Source organism: Hylobates moloch, unplaced genomic scaffold, assembly GCF_009828535.3.
Source record: "Hylobates moloch isolate HMO894 unplaced genomic scaffold, HMol_V3 SCAFFOLD_11, whole genome shotgun sequence".
Lineage (NCBI taxonomy): Eukaryota > Metazoa > Chordata > Mammalia > Primates > Hylobatidae > Hylobates > Hylobates moloch.
Window position 1 is genome coordinate 12,214,681 of NW_026652286.1, and position 23,387 is coordinate 12,238,067.

At 40.7% G+C, this 23,387-nt stretch overlaps 1 protein-coding gene across 1 annotated transcript in view; it reads right to left on the bottom strand.

The window, feature by feature from the left end:
• Positions 1-20,334, bottom strand: part of TRIM44 (tripartite motif containing 44) — a 143,124-nt gene extending 122,790 nt beyond the window's left edge. The window contains exon 1 of the mRNA XM_032166262.2: positions 19,314-20,334. Within this exon, the coding sequence (XP_032022153.1) occupies positions 19,314-19,982 (669 nt within the window). The 5' untranslated portion in view covers positions 19,983-20,334. The remainder of the gene's footprint in view (positions 1-19,313) is intronic.
• Between the last annotated feature and the right edge of the window lie 3,053 nt (positions 20,335-23,387).

Below are 23,387 nucleotides of genomic sequence, written 5' to 3' on the forward strand. Positions count from 1 at the left end.
CTGCTTCTCATTGGCTGAACAAGCAGGTCACTTGTCCCTGGAAAGCTCTCTTCCCCCACATCCCAGCTGCCAGCGCCCATTTTAAGCTCTTCAGCAAGAGCTCTGATATATTATGACTTTCCCCCTGGCTCTAGAGAACAGAAAGGAATGCACCAAACTGTGCCTTAAAACCTTCAGAAAAGAATAAAATGACAACGAAGGAATCCCTAAGAAGCAGACAGCCTGTCTGCAAGCAGATGTGCCTCGTGTGGATGGATAAGGGAACCCTTAGCCTTCTTTCATAAAAATTCAGTGTGTCAGCAGAATCCTTCTTCCTTTTCACAGAGCAGCAGCAGCAGCATCGCCTAACCAGGGAAGAGACAGAGGAGAGACAACTTAAGAGAGCCTCCCTTCAGGAAACTCACCTGTTCCACCTCCCCACCCCACTCTCTGTGAATTATTCGCCAAGATTAACTGGGCTCTATGATGAGCCTGCTATACTCAGTCTCTAAATCAGTGGTGAAGAAAACCTTTCCCAAAGGCTTTTTAAAAAAAATCTACAAAATAAGCAGGTGGTCAGAAGGGAGAGGCTCCTCGGGGCAAACCTGACCCTGACAGCTGCAGGGCTGGGGAAAGAGTCCAAATGGAGGACTCTGGCCCCAATCTACTCCCACCACTTTCCCGACATTCCAGTCCCTTCTTGCACCCCAAGGGGCCTTGTGCACAGGTGTTCAAGCTAGCATGTCCAAGCTGAGAATACCCCTCTTGGTCACCCATGATACACACGTGAGACCTAGGGATACATGTATCAGAAACTGGTCCATCTTCAGGCAGATGGACTCAGGAAGAGGCTCTGCAGGCCCTGGAAGCAAGCTCAGGACATTTTACCAGGTAATTCTTGGGTAGCTAGGTACTTGAAGAGTGGTACGGAAGGGGACAGGCATGGCTACAGGAGGGGTCTTCAAAAGCATGAGACGTAGCCCAGCTACTCGGGAGGCTGAGGCAGGAGAATCGCTTGAACCTGGGAGGCGGAGGCTACAGTGAGCCAAGATCACTCCACTGCACTCCAGCCTGGGTGACAGAGTGAGACTGCATTAAAAAAAAAAAAAAAAAAAGTATGGGACATAGGTCAGGATAGGTCAGGGGCATGGGGTTGTTTGGGTCTAAGGGTGGTGGTATCTGAGTCTGAGTATCCCCAAACCATAGAATAGTACCATGTTTCAGTTAATTATTTGTTTGTTGAGGACAGCCATTAGTCAAAAGATAGCCAGACAGGAGATTATATCCTCACTTGTTCCCTAGTTAGGGAACCAGTGAACAGAAAAAATAGTGGAATAGAACAGCTGCCTCTGAAACCTGAGTTCTAACTGAGAAGTGAACCAGGATAGTAAGAAAAGGCGCCTAATTCTAACCTTGTAGACATTTGGTTCCATTTTTAGAAATGATTGTCAATCCTTGGGGCACATACCATGACTAGCAAAGTAGTAGGATTCTCCTGCTATCTGTACTTCTCCACCTCCATCCCACTCAATGCATTCCAAGAACACAGGAGTTCAATGTGAGCATATCTTGTTTATGTACCTTGTTCCTCCCCTAAGAAGGTGTAGAATAAAAAGAGACAAGTGCTATGTTGTGACACCCACCACTCAGAATTTGATTAATCTGTAGAAGCGTAGGATGCTTCACAAAAGCCACCTCCTAGGGATGAGTCATAATAAAACCAAAGGACAAAATGCTGTACATGTGAAGGTATTCTTTAGTCTCCAAAGCACTTTCACATGCTCTTTCATTGGCATTTCACTAAAAAGCAGTGTATTCTCACTTTACAGCTGAGAAAAATGGCTGGTGAAAATCAAATGAACCCAAAGCTCAGAGCGCTTATACTCTTTCACTGGCATTTCACAATAATACAATAACTAAAAGGTAGTGTATTCTCCTTCACAATGGACAAAAATGGCATTGTGGATGTCAAACAATGTCCCCAAAATCACAGAGCTGGTCAGTGACAAACCAAGATCAGAAAGATCTAAATGAAAAAGATTTATAACATATACATTGGTATCAAGAATACAGAAAAAACACATAAGGAATTTCTATAAATCAGTAAGAAAAGGCCAAATAAACCCAAAAGAAATCTCCAAAAAAAATGAACAGATAAAACGAGACCCTGTCTTAAAAAAAAATAGAAATGTGAAATGCAAACACATTGAAACATGCAAAAGATGCTCAAACTCACTCATGATTAAAATATCATTTCTTACCCATCAGCCTGAAATAAATTTTAATCTCATAACAGCAAGTGTTAGGCCCTGGGGAAACTGGGGACTTCCATATGTTGTTGATGGATATATAAAATAACTGCCACTCTGAAATCACATGCCTACCAATCCACTTCTCCTTTCCTCTTGAGGAAGACTAGCACCTGTGTCAAGGATGCATGTACAAAAGTATTTATTGCAGCACTGTTTGTAATACTAAAAATCTGTAAACACCCCAAGGATTCATAAATAGTGGGTGGCTAAATAAACCGTGGAATTAACACACTGTGGAATATGACATAGCAAATAAAAAGAATGAGGTAGGTTATATGTACCTGGATACAAGGCATGACATACTGTTGAATTAAAAAAAAAAAAAAAAAAAAAAAACCTTGCAAAATGGTACATGTAATAAATATAATTTTTAAAAAAATTATTACTTTCTATGAGTGATATAGGTATGTAGAATATTAGAAAAGCAATTATTGCTGGGACTGGTACTTAGGATAGAAGGATTTTAGAGTTAAATATATTCCTATTAATTGCATAATTAAGATTTAGCATACTAAAAAACAAACAAACAAAAAAAGGCAGGCAGGAAGGCAGAGAGAGAGGTAGAAGTTGACCAAGAGGACCAAGGTCTCCTGCTTCCTTCCAGCGCTTCTTCCCATGAGTTTGCCTAAATGTAAATACTGGGGCCTTTTCCTTTGACACTGCAAACATATGAACCAGCAGATTCAAGAGAAGGTTCTTTACTTGATATTCATGTATGGATTTCAGGGGGTCTGAAATCCTCAAAACGATATAAAATTTGGGCTGTACGTGACATTAGCTTTTCTCACATCCTCAAAAACAATTAACATTCCAAATGTAAAGAGCATTGCACAAAGAGAAAGTAGACCCAGGTTTTACTATTAGCACTGCCAGTAACTGTTTGTGCGAGCTTGGAAAAGTCATTTTACATCCCTGGGTTTCTGTTTTTCCATCTGTAAATGAGGAACATGGACCAGATCAAAAGCTATATATCCACAGCCTGCGGCCTACAGAACTATTTTCTTTGGCTTTTAGAGTGTTGTCCCACACATTCACTAAGAGTTTTAAGTTAGTTGCTAGCATTTAAAAATCAGGACATATGACATAAAAATAAAGATTTCTAGCTTCTTTTGTAAATCCAAAGGGTATGACTGTAATGGGCTCCCATTCCCATACAGCAGAAATTGGCTGAAGCTGAGTAGCAACTACTCACTTTAGGCAAAGCAAGCTCTCTCAAGTTTGCCAGTTACCTTGGCTTGCTTCTCTTGTTTACATTACCTTTCTGGTAGATGTCTGAAGTTGCTATCCCTGGAAGCGATTCTAAAAGTTTTCTGCCTCTAAGGTTGTGTTTGAACACCATGAAAATTGGGGTGCCTTTCTTCAAAGGAGTACATATTACCTGATACATTCATATCCATCCATCCCAAAACACAGAAATAACATTCCATGCTAATGGAAACATGCCTTAAAAATGGGTAAAGGGTAGAAGCAAAAGTAGAATATGGCAGGTAGCAGTGGCATCAGAATAGGAAGAAGTATTCCTTGACAAGTGGTCTCTGCACTTTTATGGAAGTCAGTCTAGTCTAATGCCAATAATCAATTAGGCACCCAAGTCACATGTCAGCAAAAATGTAAATATAAGCCACATAAATATCCTAAACTGGCTCCTGAATATTGAATTCTATTATTACAAAGAATCAATCAGAAAATGTTGAATTCAGAAAGAATACTAGTTATCTGTATTGGGGTGTTTTCCTCCCTATTCCATTGGCTTGTGTTGGTATCATTCTTCTAAAAAAAAAAAAAAAAAAAATCTATCCAACTTAGTCATTTTACCAGAAGGTCTTGTCTGGGTGAAATCATGGAAAAGGATCAGAAGATGGAATACAGAAGTCCTCCCTGGCCAGGCGCAGTGGCTCATACCTCTAATCCCAGCACTTTGGGAGGCCAAAGCGGGTGGATCATTTGAGGTCAGGAGTTCGAGACCAGCCTGGCCAAGATAGAGAAACCCTATCTCTACTAAAAAAACAAAAATAAGCCAGGCATGGTAGTGCATGCCTGTATTCCCAGCTACCTGGGTGGCTGAGACATGATAATCACCTGAACCCAGGAGGTGGAGGTTGCAGTGGGCGGAGATCAACTGCAATCTATCCCGAGCAACAGAGCGAGACACTGTCTAAGAGAATGGGGAGGGGAGGGTGTGCGGAGAGAAGGGGGGGAGGAGCGGGAAGAGGGGAGGGGGAGGAGAGAAGAAGTCGTCCTAAGGAATCAAATCAGAAAGCAAAGTTTTGTCAAAAGGAAATGAAATTAAATTTTAGTATCACCATCCCATGTAGGAAAATTTTTACCATCTCCTTTATATTACTTCATGTTCTAACTCCAAACCCACTCCTACACTAGGCCATCACTTTTAGTTGTCAGACTCAAATTCATTCTTGGGTCTGAAAAAAAATCCATCAGCAAGTCTTTTTAGGCCTAACTCTAAAATATATGCCATATCCAGTTAGCATGTATTCTTCACTATTGTATTGTCCACTATTCCCAACCTAGTACAAGCAGCAATACTGCTCCCACTCTTGCTACTCAACAGCCCATTCTCCACATAGGAACCAAAGAGAAGTTTTAAGAATATAAATCAGATCATTTACTCCCTTACTTAAACAGTCTATGACTACTTAGAATAAAACCCAAAATCCTTACCACAGCCTACTTGGTAATCTGACCTCATCTACTAGTCAACCCCTACCCCACCCCTACTGATTATGCTCCAGCCATTCATTTTATCCCCTTAGTAAACCTGTTCTATCTCAGGGCTTTTACACTTGCTATTCCCTTCAGTTGAACCACTATGCCCCTAGAGCTTCTCATCACTGGCTCTAACTACAAAAAAAAGTCCTCAGAACCTTAAAAAGCTTCCCTCTCATTCCCACATCCCAGTCACTCCCTATCTCCTTCCCCAGTTTGTTTATTCATAGTACTTATCATTATTTAAAATATTACTTATTATTTAACTTGCTTACTGTCTGTTTTGCTCAAAAATTATAAATTCCATGACTTAAGAGTTGCTTCTTGTTGGTTCTCTACTGGCCAAAATACTCCACCTGGCAAATTTTAAGCCTTCAGTAAATACATGTTGAATGAATAAATAGACCAAAAGAAAAAAACATGCCACTAACTTCGAATAATATATAAAATTATCTTAAGAAATACTATACCTCAAAGAATTGTGGTAAACATTAAATGCAAGAATATGCAGAAAGTTTAGAGAAGCGGTACAAGCTAAGTTCTCAATAAATGTTAGTTATAATTTCTGTTGTTATTATTAATTAAATAACAATACATTGAGTGACTACTAAGTATCAGGTATTGACCTAGAGAAGTGCTGAATAGAACAAAATTTTTAAAAATCTGTTACTAATTAAAATTATATATAATATATAGAAAGACGACCAAAGAGAAGGGGAAAATAGTTTTAGGATATTCAGAAAGTATTCATCTATTAAATGCCTTCATACAGAAAATAAACGTAAGGATAATGTGTCAGTACACCTTAGATTAAATATGAGAGGGAGTAATCAAATTTGTAGAGGCAAAATGGAATGATGGAAAGAATATGTACTTTGTCAGGCCTGGATTCAAATCCCAGTCCTTACACTTGCTAAGTAACTGTCAGCAAAACTTAACCTCTTTTGAGTTTCCTCATATATAAAATGGAAAACAAGACAACATAGCTTATTGTGGAATTTTATTAAGGATCAAATGAAACAACATATGAAAAGGACCTGGCCACAAACCACTCAATAAATGACAGCTATTTGTTATTTTTCTCTTATCTCTGGAAATTCAAACAAAATTCAACAACAGACAAAATTCAACAACAGTCTCAAAACAACAGTCTCAAAATTCAACAACGGACAAAAACAGTCTCAAAATTCAACAACAGACCAAAGTTTCTAGACTCTCTTGGTTTTATAACCTCGGCCAAAGATTAGCATTTTCATTATTTATACACATGAAGTCAGAGTCTACCAATCAACACAGGTTAGAGCCTGCCAGGGTTCACACATCCTCAAAATTCACAGAGGAAAAAAGTGGGGGTGCCTATATAAACTTAACCTTACATCTCTCCCCATGACTGCCTACTAGAAAGAAAATGAAGGCTATTTTCCAACCAGAAAGTAAAGAGTATATTGTCCCCACCTCCCCTCTGCTTCTATAAAAACTTCCCACAGTTCAGAATGTAAAACAGAATCTAAACAGGACAACCAGCAAGACTTGTGAACCTAAAATTAGACCTACCAGCTGTGTTTTGGTTAGCTAGTGCATAAGGCACCAGCAGGACACTGAAATATACAGAAGTCTCTTCTCCAAAGACAAGCTTTTCTCCAGCCTATCTACCCACCAGATTAGAGCAGGCAGAAGGAACAGAAGGAGAGGGGGATGAACAGTTTGCACCCAAGAAACTTGGTGTCCAGAACTTCTACTGCTGCCAGACTAACTTGTCTGGAAAGGAACTCAGAATAGAACCTTAGATGACTTTATAACAGTAATAAGAATAAGAGCAACCCATTGCTGAGGGCTTATGATATTCCAGGCACTGTGCTTAACTCTTTACATCTATGATCTTGTTTGTTCCTCATCATAACTCAATAAGGAGAAACAATTACTTAGCTCATGTTACAGAAGAAGAAACCACGACTCAGAGGCTGAGTGAATTACTCAACACTATACAGCTAGTAGGTGGAAGAGCTAAGACTCAAAAACAGACTGCAAAGCCAACTGGGTCAAAGACTGTTTGGTCCTTCAATATTCTCCCACTTTTCCTTAGTAAGAGAACCTCAGCTTTTAGCTGGACATGCTGTGGCCTGGAGAAACGACTGTTTCCCAGCCTTCCTTGCAACTAGATAAGGCCAGGGTATTGAGTTCTGGCCAATGAAACATAAGCAGCAATGTGTACAACTTCCCGAGAGTTCCCTTTAAAATAGAGCAGTGTGCCCAGCCAGGCGCGGTGGCTCACGCCTGTAATCCCAGCACTTTGGGAGGCCAAGGCGGGTAGATCACGAGGTCAGGAGATCGGGACCATCCTGGCCAAAATAGTGAAACCCCGTCTCTGCTAAAAATACAAAAATTAGCTGGGCGGGGTGGCACGCGCCTGTAATCCCAGCTATTTGGGAGGCTGAGGCAGGAGAATCGCTTGAACCCGGGAGGCGGAGGTTGCAGTGAGCCGACATTGTGCCACTCTGTCTCAAACGAACAAACAAACAAAAATAGAGGGGTGTGCCCTTCTTCACTTTTCTATGTCTGTCATTCTGGAACTTGGACCTCCAGCAGTCATCTTGGTCCATGACACAGTAAGGATGTCAGAATGGAGCTGAAAAGAACCTAGATTTCTGGTAACTTCATGGTTCTGCCACGCCAACCTTAGACTGCCTACACCCAAAGTTATTTTATCTGACAGAGAAACAAACATCATGTGGGAGTGGTTATTTTGGATTTTCCCAAATTATTTTATTATTTTAGATGCAGTCAAATTAATCCCCATGTAAATACTGATATACAACAACTAGGCAATACTCTCTCAGTTCTTCATTAATGCCCTGGAACTAGACAAGATTATTATACTTCCTATCACACATTTACCACATATTTCATGTTCATCTACCATCCAGCAGGCACTGTGCTAGGTGCTGGGAATACAAAGATGAATAACATATAGTTCTAACCTTAAAGAGTTTATAACCCACCAGGGAAAGACATGGAAAGAAATAACATGACATAGTACACAGTATTTAGTGCTACAATAATGCTCACAGGCTGTTATAATGGGAACACAGAGAAGGATACCTCAAAGCCTGTATCTACCTAGTAACACTGTACCCATCTTTCAAGGCCCACCTCAAAGACTCCTTCCTCTAAGAATCTACTCCTGGCTCCATGCCCTCCAGTGATACCAATTTCTCTTTTCTCTCCACTTCCATAGCATACTGTTTGTACCTTTTCTCTAATACACACAAATAAGCATGTGAAAAGACTCTCTTTCCTATTAGGCTGTAAGCTTCCTGAAGTTGGAAACTTTGCTTATTCTTCTTAGTATCCACCACACAGTTCACCATAATAAGTGCTCCAAAATTATTCAGATGAATAAAATTAGTTCAAAAAAATAAAATATCATTCTCTAAATTGAAAGCCAGCTATATGTTATAGTTTGGACATATTATAATGAATGTATTTGCTAATCTTCTTATTGATGTTAAAAACCAATTATTACCTTACCAAAAACTAGCTAAACCCATCTGAAGTGGGTTTAATATATAAATGTTCAACAAAAATAATCTAGCACATTATAGTATACATCAAAGTCACTGCCCATAGAGTTATTTGCCGTAAATTGTGGATTGAGCCTTTGGTATATTTGGGAAATTTTGTTTGATTGGTTGGTTTTGGCTTTTTCATTCTTGATCAGTTTTCTGACATTTAAAAGGGGCATCAATATTGATTTTTTTTGCACCTGATGCAGTGTTGGCTTGATCCTATCATAGTGAGATATACATACATGCAAACACGTGTGCGCATGCGTACACACACACACACACACACACACACACACACACACACATTCTCTCTCTCTCCCCCACCCACACACGCAAGATTCAACTCTCCCAGAGCCAGGCTTCTGTATTTCTTACCCCATTCTCATCTCTACTCCCCCTATCAAGACTAAAGCTTCTGTTTCATCCATTGTCTATAATACGTCTCCTATTCTGAAAGGTCCACGAGCATCTGTGTTCCTTACTGCCCGCTAACAAGTTTAGCCCCTGGCTCTGAATATTAAAACAACAATAAGAGCATGAAACTTGGCTGGTCCTCTCAGACTGAACTATAACCTCAAGCAGAACACATACGAGGCACTGATACAGATCAATCTCTGGCTTCTCAGACTTGGGTTAGATGCAAGCGGAGAGAAAAGGTGGGTATGTCAATGAACAGGCAGGCAGGGTAACCTCCCTGTCAAGAGTTGTGGTCAAGACAATGGTGACAGAGGCTCAAGAGTCCTTTATCACCAGAGGAGCCTAAGAATAAGCCTACTGCATCAGCAACCTTACCCAAAAAATCAATTGCCTAACAGCATAAAATGCCTATGAACTCATCCTATTTTGATTGAAAGGCCAGGAAAGAGAAAAAGAGGGCACCAGGCTTTTAGGAGAGAGAGTAGAGAAAGCGTGGACCTTTTCTCTCAAAAGTTGATTGTTCAGACCACTGGCTAAGCATTCTAGTCCTTTAATGAAGCTCCATCACCATCAATGTTAAATCCCCTGAAAAATCTAACTAATGTAAAATAATCTCATATTCCCTCCATAGAGCAGTATTTTCATCTGTGCTAACAACACATTCAATTGCTAGAACAATGCCATTCTCTCATTTACAGAGCCAACTAACCTTTCTATGAGGAGTTGTTCATATACACCAAACCAATTGTCTCTGCCATGAATAAAATCACTGGACTCTACACAGTAGCATCGAATGGTAACACAATAGGAAAATTTCCCTAGACCTTCACAGGATGTCATAATTCAGGTCTCCGCCCAATGTCATATGCTCAGAGATGCCTTCTATAACACATCGTATCAAAAAGTAACCTATCCTGCCACACCAACTCATTCTTACATTACCATGATTTATTGTTTTCATAGCATATAACACCATCCAAAATTACTCTACTATTTCTTTCCCACTGTAGACAGTGAATTCCAAAAAGCTACAGCCCTATCTGTCTAGTTCACTGCATACCTCCAAGACTTTTTACAGGTTAAGAAAGTATATTTTGATTGGAAACCCCAGAACTGCAGGCCTCACATAAACTTTCTACAGAACTATGCAGGCGTGGCTCCAACTAATGACAGCATGCCATCCCCTTTACCTTGGTCTTAGCTTTTGTCTTATTCTGTACAAATAAATAAGACACTGGTTGAACCACTATGTATGCCAGTGCTACAAACTCTAATTAGAAGGTGACCTATATCTCTTCAGCAAGAATAAAAAATAAAAAATATAAATAGATACATTACAGCAAGCCTTCAACCTTCTGTCTCCCTGCGAGAGCTTCTTCTATGAGCTGACGGAAAAGCCAGATTCACTGACCACTATGGAATACACTACGGCATACCTCCAGCCCCTCGAGAATCACAGCTATATCCTTCCATCCACCCAGATACCAATGTTCCTCAGTCACTCCCCAAGCAGTTGTTCCTCTTATCACTTAACCAAACATTCTCCCCATATACCCATCTTAAAAGCAAAGGGTGTGGCTTAAAAACCTTTGGATCTGTCTTTAGAAAAGCCATGTTTAAGAACTCCACAAATGCTATATATTTACTGAATTCTGCCAACCACTTCTCCCTTTGCCACTTTGTAAGAATCTACCTTTTCTTCAGGTGATCTTGGGGCAAACTAGACAAGTGGTTTTTAAACCACAGGACATGACACATTAGTGTGCCATGAAATCAATTTAGTGGGAGGGTCCAGAATTTTTTTTTAAACAGAATAGAAGAGAAACAGAACATATCGTATGTAGTAAGGCGAATGGTGTTCCATTTGAGTTAAAGGGGTATGTGTAGTGGGTGGCTGTGTGTATAAAGGAGATTACAGTATAAAATATATTTCCTCTACTGTAGATTGTGTTCAAAATAACTTTTAAAATTACTAGACTACTATCTAAAGCACTTTTATTGTTCAACATAAAAATTCATTAAATGTAGCTCTGAATGCAAATTCCCTTGACAATGTAAGAATTTTCATATGAATAAATCCATAAGCCAGATCAAGCTCCTTTGTCAGATCCAGTGACCCATTTTTGTAGCCAGAAATTATGGTCAGAGTAAGAGAATCCCACATATCTGAGATGACAAGTCATGACTCAGGTAAGAAGTCATAAATTGGGCTGCGTAATTATTTTTCTATGATAAAGCTAAAGACTAGGCTCAGTTCAAACTTGGACCCACAAAATCTTCTGGAGACCAAATGCCACGGACCAAAACTGCAATACAGCAACGTCCAGGAGAAAAGAAAGAACAGTACTTCAAGTGACTAAATGCTGATCTTGCCCCTTCAAGATGTTCACTCAGTCTATTTGGCCTAGCAGGTTGTCTCCATCCCTAATCCCCTCTTGCTGTAGGATCACCCTGTTTTTCTGCTCATTCTGGCCTACTCTGAAGTTTGCTTTTTCTCTAAATGTCAGCAGACTTTGGCAACAACTTGGCCTTCTATTGCCAATACCAGCCACTGACAGCCTGGTTAAACACTGAGGTATCAAAACATGAATTGTACGAATTCCTCTCAATTCTAAACTTGTATAATTAGCCTCCTTAATAATAACAAGAAGAGCTAACATTTAGTGAGCACTAACAATGTGTTAAGCATTGTTAAAGTCTCTTAATCACCCACAAAGTCATTTCATTCTCACAAAAGTTCTAGTTTATCTCTTATCATTATGCTCATTTTAGAAATACAGAAACAAGAACAAACTATAATATAACTTGCCTAAGGTCAAAAAGTGGTAGAGCGAGGATATTTCCTGTCCCTCTCTAATCCTGTATTATTTTTTACTTTTCATTTACAATACTTATTACACGTTTGCTTATTTGTTCTTTTCTACTTCCTTCCAATAGAATGTAAGCTCTGACAGAAGCACAGACTTTCATTTTGTTCACTGCTATATTCCCAATACTTAGAAAGTACCTAAACTCAGTTGATTCTTAATAAATACTTGCTGAATGAATGAATGCAGTATAACAACAATCCTCTTCTTTTGCCCATCATCCCACTGAGCCACTTTTACCGTTGCAAGATATTCTCTTGCCAATAAGTAAATGTACATTGCACTCAAAACATCTGAAACCAGAGAAGTGAAACTAGAGCTGCCATCAAGCTCATATCTTTATTGAATCAAAATGAGCAGCTTCTCACCCTAGCTACCTAACAGAGCAAATGTCATGCTCTTTCTCAGGAAAATAAAGAAGATATTACTCCAGTCTTTACAATTCCTTCAAACACAACATCCGGCATTAAATGAAAAACTGTGAGACATGACAAGAATCAGAAAAATGTAACATACAATCAAGTATGATTCCCAAAAAGGTCCAGAGAAACAGATCTCTAAAAAAATAACCAAATTGACATTCTAAAGTTGAAAAACATGGTATCTTAAATTAAGAATTTAATGACACTCAATGGAGTATTTCCAGCTGATATATATATATATGAAGAATGAAGCAAATCTATGGAGTGATTTCCAAGACATACTAAGTGTAAAAAATAAAGCGTAAAAGAATATTATATTCTCCCAAAACCCTGTTAACTCCAGTTTCGCCATAAGAAAAAACACCAGACAAATCCAAATCACAGAACATTCTACAAAATACCTGACTAGCACTACTTAATACTATCAAGATCATCCAAAACAAGGAAATGTAATGTGAAGTCCTGGATAGAATCGTGGTACAGAAGTCATCAGAGGAAAAACTACTGACATTCAGTAAAGTCTATAGTTCAGTTAGTAATGTTCTAACATTAGGATAAGCAGAGTACACGAAGCAGTTCTTGATCTGAGAACATATACTGAGCCCAAGAAAGTAGGCTGTGCATTTGGTTAGTAGAAAGTGAGGTGTGGGGGAGTATGGGATAACAGAAAGCAAAGCCTATGGCATGCTCAGAGTAAAACATTTAAAGGACGGCCAGGCACGGTGGCTCATGCGTGTAATCCCAGCACTTTGGGAAGCCAAGGCGGGTGGATCATCTGAGGTCAGGAGTTCGAGACCAGCCTGGCCAACATGGTGAAACCCGGTATCTACTAAAACTATAAAAAATCAGGCAGGCATGGTGGCACATGCCTGTAGTCCCTACTACTCGGGAGGCGGAGGTTGCAGTGAGCCAAGATCGCGCTACTGCACTCCATCCTGGGCAACAGAATGAGACTCTATCTCAACAACAACAACAAACAAACAGAAAAACCATTTAAAGGAGATCCTTTCTGGCCAGGTGTAGTGGCTTATGTCTATAATCCCAGCACTTTGGGATTTGGGAAACTAAGGCAGGTGGATCACCTGAGGCCAGGAGTTCAAGACCAATCTGGCCAACATGGTGAAACCCCATCTCTACTAGAAATACAAAAAATTAGCTGGGCATGGTGATGGGTGCCTGTAGTCCCAGCTACTCAGGAGGCTGAGGTAGGAGAATCACTTGAATCTGGGAGGCAGAGGTTGCAGTGAGCCAAGATGGAGCCACTGCACTCCAGCCTGGGCGACAAGAGCAAAACTTCATCTCTAAATAAATTAATAAATAAACAAAGGGGATCCTTTCCATATAGACTTGGGACCCTCTCACCTTTTCACCCTGCTAAGGGGTAAAATCTCAGAGTAAAAGCAAACTAAACTTGTCACTATCCAAACATCCAAAGGGGAAGGTAGAGAGGTTAACAAAACAGAGAGGGGGAAAAAATGAAAGAAAATCTCTAAGACGTGGGCAAGGTCCTCCTGAAAGTTTGGTCCAAGAAACCTCAAGAAATTAATTTAGTAGAAGGGGATTCTAAACAAGTTGTACTCTCAGGCCTTAGCAGAATCAAACTCAAATCCTCTCTCGAAGTATGCAGCTTCATGCAAGATTTGGAAAAGTCCCATAAGCAGTTTTTAAAAGGCAATGAGAAGCTACACAGCTACATAGAACCTAGCACAAAAAGAAATAAAAACATGAAACATGAAAAAATAAAAACAGCAGCAAAAAGATGTCCACAAAGTCTTCACATACTAGAATTATCAGAGGCAGATTATCAATCAATATGCCTACAGTTCTTAAAGGAATAGCTAAGACAGCTACAGAATGAAAAAAAAAAAGAATTATGATTCACAAATTTATACTAGCACATTTGAAAATTTAGATAAAATGGACAAACATCTGAGAAAATGTAACTTACCAAAACTGATCTAAGAAGAAATAGACAACCTAGACAGACCTATGACTATTAAAGAAATTGAGTCCATAGTCAAAAATACTAGGTAAAACAATAATACCCAGCAATCCCACTACTGGGTATACACCCAAAGGAAAATAGATCATTCTATCATACAGATACACACACGTGTATGTTCACTGCAGTGCTATTCACAATAGCTAAGACATTGAATCAACTTAAATGCCCATCAGTGATAGACTGGATTAAGAAAATGTGGTACATATACCATGGAATATGTGCCATAAAAAGGAATCAGATCATGTCCTTTGCAGGGACATGGATGGAGCCAGAAGCCATTATCCTCAGCAAACTAATGCAGGAACAGAAAACCAAACGCTGCATCTTCTCACTTATAAGTGGGAGCTGAATGATAAGAACATATGGACACATGGTGGGGAATAACATACACTGGAGCCTGTCAGTGGATAGCGGATGGGAGGAAGGAGAGCATCAGAAAGAATAGCTAATGGATGCTGGGCTTAATACCTAAGTGATGGGATGATCCGTGCAGCAAACCAGCATGGCACACGTTTACCTATGTAACAAACCTGCACATCCTGCACATGTACCCCAGAACTTAAAAGTTTGAAACTAAAAATAATAATAAAATGTTGGTGATCAGTTAAAAAATGTAAAACCAAAAAACAAAACAAAACAAAACATCAATAATAAGCCAATAATAAACCAACTCTCCCTTCCCCCTTCACTCTCTCCAGGAATAGATGGCTTCCATGGTCAGTTCTACCAATCACTCTAGGAAGAAATATTTCAATCTTTCACAAATACTTCCAGACCATTAAAAGAGAGAAAGAATATATAAGAAACACTACACTCTGCCTCAGACTATGAAGCCAAACTTTGATAGCAAAATCTCATGAGAACAGTAAAAGAACAATGACAGGCCAATTTCTCCCATAAATATAAATGAAAAAAAACTAAATTATTAATAAGCCAAATCTAAAAACATAAGGCTACTTCATTATGACCAAGTTGGGTCAAGGATATCCCAGAAATGCTAGTCTTTCTGCTTTAATTATAAAATACAACAATACGAAGAGATGAAAGTAAGACCATATATATGCACACACCTGTATTTGCAGAAAGAAACACCTGAAGGGTAACCAAAAAACTAATAAAAGTAGTTACTGGCCAGGCACAGCCTGTAATCCCACAGCTGTAGGAGGTTGAGGCGGGAGGACTGCTTGAGACTAGGAGTTCAAGACCAACTTGGGCAACATAGCAAGACACCCATCTCTACAAAATAAAAAAATAAATAGAATTAGCCAGGCATGGTGGCACACCTGTAGTCCTAGCAACTCAGGATGCTCAGGTGGGAGGATTGCTTAAGCCCAGGAATTTGAGATTACAGTGAGCTATGCTCCCACTACTGCACTCCAGCCTGAGCAACAGAGTAAGATCCTGTTTCGAAGAAAAAAACAAGTAGTTACCAACAGCTGGTAGAAGAATCAGGTGAAAAGGGCACAGGCTTTTGAGGCATGTGAACATATCACTGATTTTTAAATTTAACTTTAATAAGTAAATCAATTAATGCAATTCATCATCATAACACAGTAAAAGAGAAAATCACATGATCATCCCAAAAGATGCAAAAAAGGCATTTGATATTAAGTAACCAATCAAAATTCAGAAAAACTTAGCAAACCAGGGCTAGAATTTTTTTAAACTGATAAAACATATCCATTTCCAAAAACCACAGAACATATCATTTATTTGTGCAATGTTATCAATTATTGCTAGACTAGGAACAAGGCCAGAATACCCACCAACCACATCCATTCAACATAATACTCGGGGTGCTATCCAATGCAGTAAGGCAAGAAAAAACAAATAACAGATACAAGGATTGAAAAGAAACAAACAAAAAGTATCTCTCTTCACACGTAATACAATCAAGTATGTACAATACATCTACAGATAAATTATTAGGATATGTAAGATAATTCAGCAGATAGATTACAAAAAAATCAATATATAAAAGTTAATCATATTCCTATATTCAATTAGAAAACAAAACTTAAAACCATTTATTTCTATTTTAGAGACAGGGTCTTGCTCTGTCAACCATGCTGGAGGGAAGTGGTAGGATCATAACTCACTGCAGCCTCAAACTCCTAGACTCAAGCAATCCTCCCACCTCAGCCTTCCATAGAGCTGACAGGTGTGAGCCACTGTGCGTGGCTCATACTTTCTACAATACTATAAAATTATGAGGTATCTAGGACTAAATTTTACAATGATGTGAAAAATCTTTCAGCAAAAAAAAAAAATAAAACTTTACTGCAAAGCAATAAAAAAGACCTAAATGAATGAATCAGAAGACTTCATGTTGTAATGATATTAATGCTCCCTATATTGGCTTATAAATTTAATATCCAAAAACACTCCTGCAAGCTTTTTAATACTATGATTCTAAGAAATGTAAAGGGCCAAAACTGGCCAACACACTCTTGTAGGACAAGATGGAAGGACCTGCTTTACCAGATATTAAGACATATTATAAAGGGATGATAACTGAGAAAACACGCTGTTCACACAGGGATATACTAACAGATAAACGGTAGAGAACAGAAGAACCAAGAAACACATTCACACACATTATGGGCACTTGATATATGACAGGTGGGACAGCAAATCAGTGCACAAAAGAAGGGCTTTTCAATAAACACAGCAACAGCAATTGGCTATCTGTATGGAGAAAAAATGAAATTGAGCCCCTACTTCTACTACACAAAAATCAATACAAAGTAGAACAAGACACAAAAAGCACTAATCATAAGCAAAAGTATTGGTAAGTTTTACCATATTAAAATGAAGAGCTTCTATTCAAGGCACAACTTTTTTAAAAAGAAAAACCACATAGAAGATACTTGCAACCCACATAGAAAGAACAAAAAAAAAATCAGAAACAAATATATAGCTGGGCACGGTGGCTAACACCTATAAGCCCAACACTGGCAGGCAGACCGCTTGAGGTCAGGAGTTCAAGACCAGCCTGGTCAACATGGCAAAACTGTCTCTACTAAAAAAAAAAAAATACAAAAATTAGCTGGGCATGGTGGCATGTGCCTGTAATCCCAGTTACTCAGATGGCTGAGGCAGGAGAATCGTTTGAACCTGGGAGGCGCAGGTTCCAGTGAGCTGAGATCTAGCCACTGTACTTCAGCCTGGGCAACAGAGCAAGACTCTATCTCAAAAAAAAAAAAAAATATATATATATATATATATACACACACACACATATATGTAAACTCATATAATGAGAAAAGACAACTCAATAGAAAAATGGGCAAAAGAACTGACTAGATACTTCACAAAGGAAATATAAAAGATCTTCAAAGTCATTAGTAATCAGAGGAATGAAAATTAAAACCGCAATAAAATACCATTACATAGCCACAAGATTGACAAAAATTAAAAATACTGTAATAGCAAGTTTTGAAGATAGAGCAACAGGAACTCTCATATACTCATCATAGTGATTCAAACTGGTACAACCACTCTGGAAAATAGTTGGCAACATGTAGTATTACTGAAGATATGCACAGCCTCTGACACAGCAATTTCACTCCTGCGTTTATATTCCACTTAAATGTACGTAAATGTACACCGAGACATGACGAAGAATATTTACACTTACATTGTTTGTAACAGCCCGATGCTCCCAAACCTGGGAACAAATCAAATGACCATCTATGACAGAATAGATAACTTGTGGCATATTCAGAAAGTGAATAAACTACAGCCACTCATAGGATGACTCTCACAAACACAATGTTGAGAAAATGAAGCAAAACCCAGAAGAATGCATGATAAAAATATGATACCCATAGTGTCAAGTTCAAATAAGTTTAGGAATACATACATATGGAGTAAAAGCATAAAGGTAAGCAAGGAAATGATCACAGAAGTCAAGATTATGCTTACTTATCCAGAAGACAAATGGTTGTAATTGGAAAAGGTATGGGGGAAAGGCTTCAATATTGCTGGTAATGTTCTATTTCTTAATCTGGATGGAGACTACCTCAGTATTTGTTTTATAATTATTTGTTACACTGTAAGTTTTTACACACTTTCTGAATGTGCATTTTACAATTATAAATAAGGACTAAGAAAGGGAAAACCTAATACAGAGGATCTTCACTCTCAAGGTATTTGTTATCCCAATGCCAGCTATTCCCTATTCAGGGAAGCAAGTCATCACAATATGACAATGCTCACTAATACAGATTACTTAATGAACTGACCACTCCACTCAAAATTTCCCCCCTCCCTCCCCGATTAACACCAGCAGTTTCTCTCAATGATAGTAAACATCCACAATACGAATAAAAGGTGCATCGTCTGCAAATTCATTCATTCAACAAATATTTCCTAAGTGTCCTCTGTTCTGGGGAACAAGTAGGGTCCACGACAGACAAAGATCCAGACAGAGGACATGGGAACTTCCACTCCCACCCCAATTTGGCCTCCATCTTCTTACCCTCCTTTTCTACTAAGTTTCAAACACGAAGAATCTAAAATGAACTCGGGGCACATATGAAGTTACTATTAGAACTATTTTGTTAGTCTTTTCAATGCAGACGTATCACTTGCTTGGATTCATGTGGCAAAATCCTATTTCCCATGTTTTCAAGTAGGCAAAAAGATTGCCTTATCAGGAGCCCTAGCACAAAGCACCAGTTTCAACAATACTGATGCTGTGGAAATTGGCCTAAGTGGAGTCAAAACTCCCAAGAAATGCTTTACTTGGGATCCACAGACCAGAAACTTGCAATTTTCTAAAAATTGTATACTAGATTTTGTGTGTGCATGTATTTTCTCAGGTCAGAGTCCACAACTTTCATCAGATTCTCAAAGGAGTTCAACCAAAAAGGGTGAATAAGAACTGCTCCCAAAAAGTTGGAAAGACTAGCTTCTTAGGGACACAGTGAAAGCGAATGTGGTCACAGCCAGGCCACCTGAGTTTAAACCCAGGTGTCCTGACCCCTAGGCTTATGCTCTGAAGGCCCAATACTTACTCTTAATTCTTCAAAGGCTTCGTCTAGGGTGGAGAGTTGGTGGCCCTGGTGAGCCCCAATGACTGGACACAGGACACAGATCAGCTGCCTATCTTCCTGGCAATAGGTGCTCAAATCGAGCCCATGGTCCGGACACTTCCTCTTGGCCACTCTCTCTGCTTCCATTTCTATTTCTGGGTCAAATTCACTTTCTGCCTCAGTTTCTCCCTCCGCCTCGGATTCCCCTTCTTCTTGGTTGTCTTCTTCGGCCTCGCTTTCTTGCTCATCCTCCATTTCTTCCTCGCTGTCTTCTTCACTCTCTTCATCGCTCTCATCCTCACTCTCTTCCTCTGTCTCGCTCTCTTCCTCTGACTCGCTCTCTTCCTCCGACTCACTCTCTTCCCCTGCCTCGCTTTCTATCTCCCTCTCCTGCTCCACTTTGACCTCCGCTTCTTCCTTCCCCGCCCCCTCTCCGTCAGCTGGCGGGGTCCAGGCCTGGGCGCCGTGGACGTATTCGGCCAGGTGGTGACTGAGGAACTTCTGCCTGTGCTCCTCGGCATGGCGGCGGCAGTAGCAGAAGCCGCATTCTCGGCACACTTCTTCGGCCCCCGGAGCCTCGTCGGGCTCGCACTCGTCACACGTGCCGTCGTGAGGCAGCTCCTCGAAGGCCGCGCCCACTCCAGAGGCCATGTGGGTGCTGTGACGCGGCCAAGGCCTCGGGGCCTCGGGGCTCGCCGCCTTCCTTCCGCGCGGCCTCCTCACTTCCTCCTCCCGCCCCGGGTCCCTTCCTGGGGAGTCGCCGCCCGCCTGGACCTCGCCGCGTCTCGAAGCAGGACCTGGGGCCGCGGCAGCCCCTGCCCAGGCGGAGCAGCAAAGACCCTTTCCGCCGGCTCGGCCTGCTCCGCTCTGTCCCTGCGCTTCCTCTGCCGCGCAGGGCACTTCCGGCGCGGCCACCAGGCGCCCCCGTCGGCCCCCGCGTGGCGCCGCCCGCTCAGCCTCCCGCTACCCGGGCGAGATCGCGGCCGCCGCCGGCCCCCGCGCCGCCCCGGTTCCACTTTCCCTTTCCCCGTCAGGAGGCCTCCTTTTACTTCCTGAGTCATTTAAAGTGGCAATGACCCTTTTCTGCTTTTCCCGCGGGGCTCAGCTCCGCCGCTCCAAATCTCAGCGTGCCTTGGAGGAGGAGGAGGGAGAAGGAGGATGGGGGAAGTCTGTTACTCTCTCCAGAGGCGGGAATTGGGCTCCACCTCCCCCATTCCCTCCCTGGAAGTGTCAACCTGAGTTTTCAAGGCCACTAGGCTGGTGTCCCTGTGCATTTCAGTCTCTCTTGTGCCAATTTGTCGCCGCCCGTCACAGCCCCCAGTGTTCTGCAAGGTGCCCGGACAGTGTTGTTTACCACGCTGAACCTGACCTCTTGGGATTTCCTGAGTGCGGAAGGGCTATGTTTGTTCTAGGCTCGGGGAATCGGAGTCAGGATGAGCAAACAAACGTTTTCGATTCAGAGCAATACTGTGCTTTGTCTATTTGCATTCCTACCTCCTAGGATCTCAGAATTTCTGGGGTGGTAACCTCTGTGTGGTTTTCTGAGAGCTGTCTTGGGTTGGGCAGAGATGTCAGGTGAAGTGAGGTGGGGAGAGGCAGTATTTGTCTAGTGACAGGTCCAGGTTGCAGTCATTTTCCTTTATGTAAGGTGTCTCTCTGGATTCCCGTTGGGCTCTAAGAGAAAGGAAGGGAGCTGTTGTTTATAAAGAGTACTGTAGTGCCAAGAACCCGGCTACATCTTTTTGTGGCTCTTTAAAAGACGGTTTTGGAAGATCCCCTGCCTGATGGTCCCCAAATCCTGGTGCCACTACCTATCAGTTTTATGACCATGGACAAGTTAATTCATCATTCTGTTTTCCACTTTTTAAAAAAGATGTAAAGTGAAAAGAACGGTAAATATCTACCTCATGGGGTAGTTTTGTGGATTAAATGTAACAATGCCTGCACTGTAGAGTATTCACTAAGCTTTCATTATTATTTTTGGCACAAATTATATTTAGTGCTCACAATGCCCCTTTGAAGGAACATATTTTACACACATAGGGCATTTTTGGCGGGCTGCTGGTAGTGTAGGCAAGTCTCCATCTCTACCCCATATCCATGTCTCTCCATTCACAGAAGAGTTTTTGTTTTGCACTGTATTTGGGAGAGAGAAAATTACGTTTTTATCTAGTCAAGGGAGAGGCTGAGGTGTGTTAAGAAGAATGAAAGGGGATGGAATGGTGTCTGTTTTACATTGATTCCCTTAGATGATTTTGAGTTAGAATTTCCAGATGCTTTCCTCAAACATACCAGGGGATGAGGCGGGGTTAAAAAAATTTTTTTAATAGTTTTTAATGTCTCCATGGATAATGTATGCCTAATCTTTGTGCAGCTTTTGTTAGTTATTTATTTTTTAGAAACCTTTCTTTTTAACCTCAGAACAATTCTATACAATGTTGAAAAAAATCAGGTTTATTTTGTTCCAATTCCATACACATTTCTGTTTTCCCCCGGCACATTTCTCTGGAAATTATTTCTGTGTCTGCTTTTGAAACATGAATTGATGGACCATTCTGAAAAAAAAAATTCAACAAATGTCAACTCAAACATCAACATTAATATACCTAGTGAGAAGTGTGCCTTGCTCGGTTATTTCCACTCCTGTCCTCCCCCAGGCTTAAAAGGAAACAACTTAGCCTTTACAAACATAACGTTCTCACATTTAGAGAGTCTTTTTTTCAATGAAAATAATTTTTAATTTTTGTGTGTGTGTGTGACAGGGTCTTTCTCTGTTGCCCAGGCAGGGGTGCAGTGGTGCAATCACAGCTCACTGCAGCCTCAACCTCCTGGGCTCAAGCAGTCCTCTCAAGTAACCTCCCAAGTAGCTGGGACCACAGGCGTGAGCCACTAAGCCCCACTACTTGTTTTGGTATTTTTTGTAGAGATGGGGTCTCACTATGTTGCCCAGGCTGGTCTTGAACTCCTGGACTTAAGTGATCCTCCCACCTCAGGATCCCAAAGTGCTGGGATTATAGGTGTAAGCCACAGGCCTGGCCTTTTTAATATCTTAAAAGGACATTGTTGTATCCAGGGTCTTTGATGAGGGGAGGGGGAGTCATGTCGTCATTATTGTTATTACTGTTTCTTCTTAATGTTACCTGACAGAAAGTTAAAATATAATACTGTGCAGTTCAGTATCTGACACTTTATAATTCTTGAGCACTCTGTGGAGAGAGGGTCTTAGAGGCAGACAGATTGAACTTTTTTTCTTTTTAAGATGGAGTCTCACTCTTTTGCCTAGGCTGGAGTGCGTTGGCATGATCTTGGCTCACTGCAACCTCTGCCTCTCGGGTTCAAGTGATTCTCCTGCCTCAGCCTCCCAAGTAGCTAGGATTACAGGTGTGTGCCACCATGCCCAGCTAACTTTAGTATTTTTAGTACAGATGGAGTTTTGCCATGTTGCCCAGGCTGGTCTCGAACTCCTAGACTCAAGTGATCCACATGCCTCGGCCTCCCAAAGTTCTGGGATTACAGGTGTGAACCACCATACCTGGCCAGATTAAACTATTAAAAAGGGACTTCATAAATTTCTAGTGACAAGGTGTGGCAGACTCAATGAGGCAGATCTCTGTACCCCTCTGCAGAGAAATCCAAACCATCTGATTCCCCAGGAAGTAGTATCTTGGGGAGTGTCCACAAATAACACCCTTGTTATATTAACCTATTGCTACATAGAAAATGACATCAAAATGTAGCAGCTTAAAACAATAAACATTTATTATCTCACATAGTTTCTGTGAGCCAGGACTCTGGGGGTGACTTAGCTGAGTGGTTCTGACTTAGGGTCTTTCAATAGATTTTGGTAAAGATGTTGGCTGTGCTATCGTCACTTGAAGGCTTACCTACAAGCATAGAATTTGCTTCCAAGATGGTTCATTCACATGGCTGTTGGCAAAAGGCCTCACCACTTTCTATAGGGCTGCTGGAATGTCTTCAAGACAGGGCAGTTGAATTCTCACAAAGCAAGTGATCCAAGAGAGGGCAAGATGGAAGATGCAATGTCTTTTATGACCT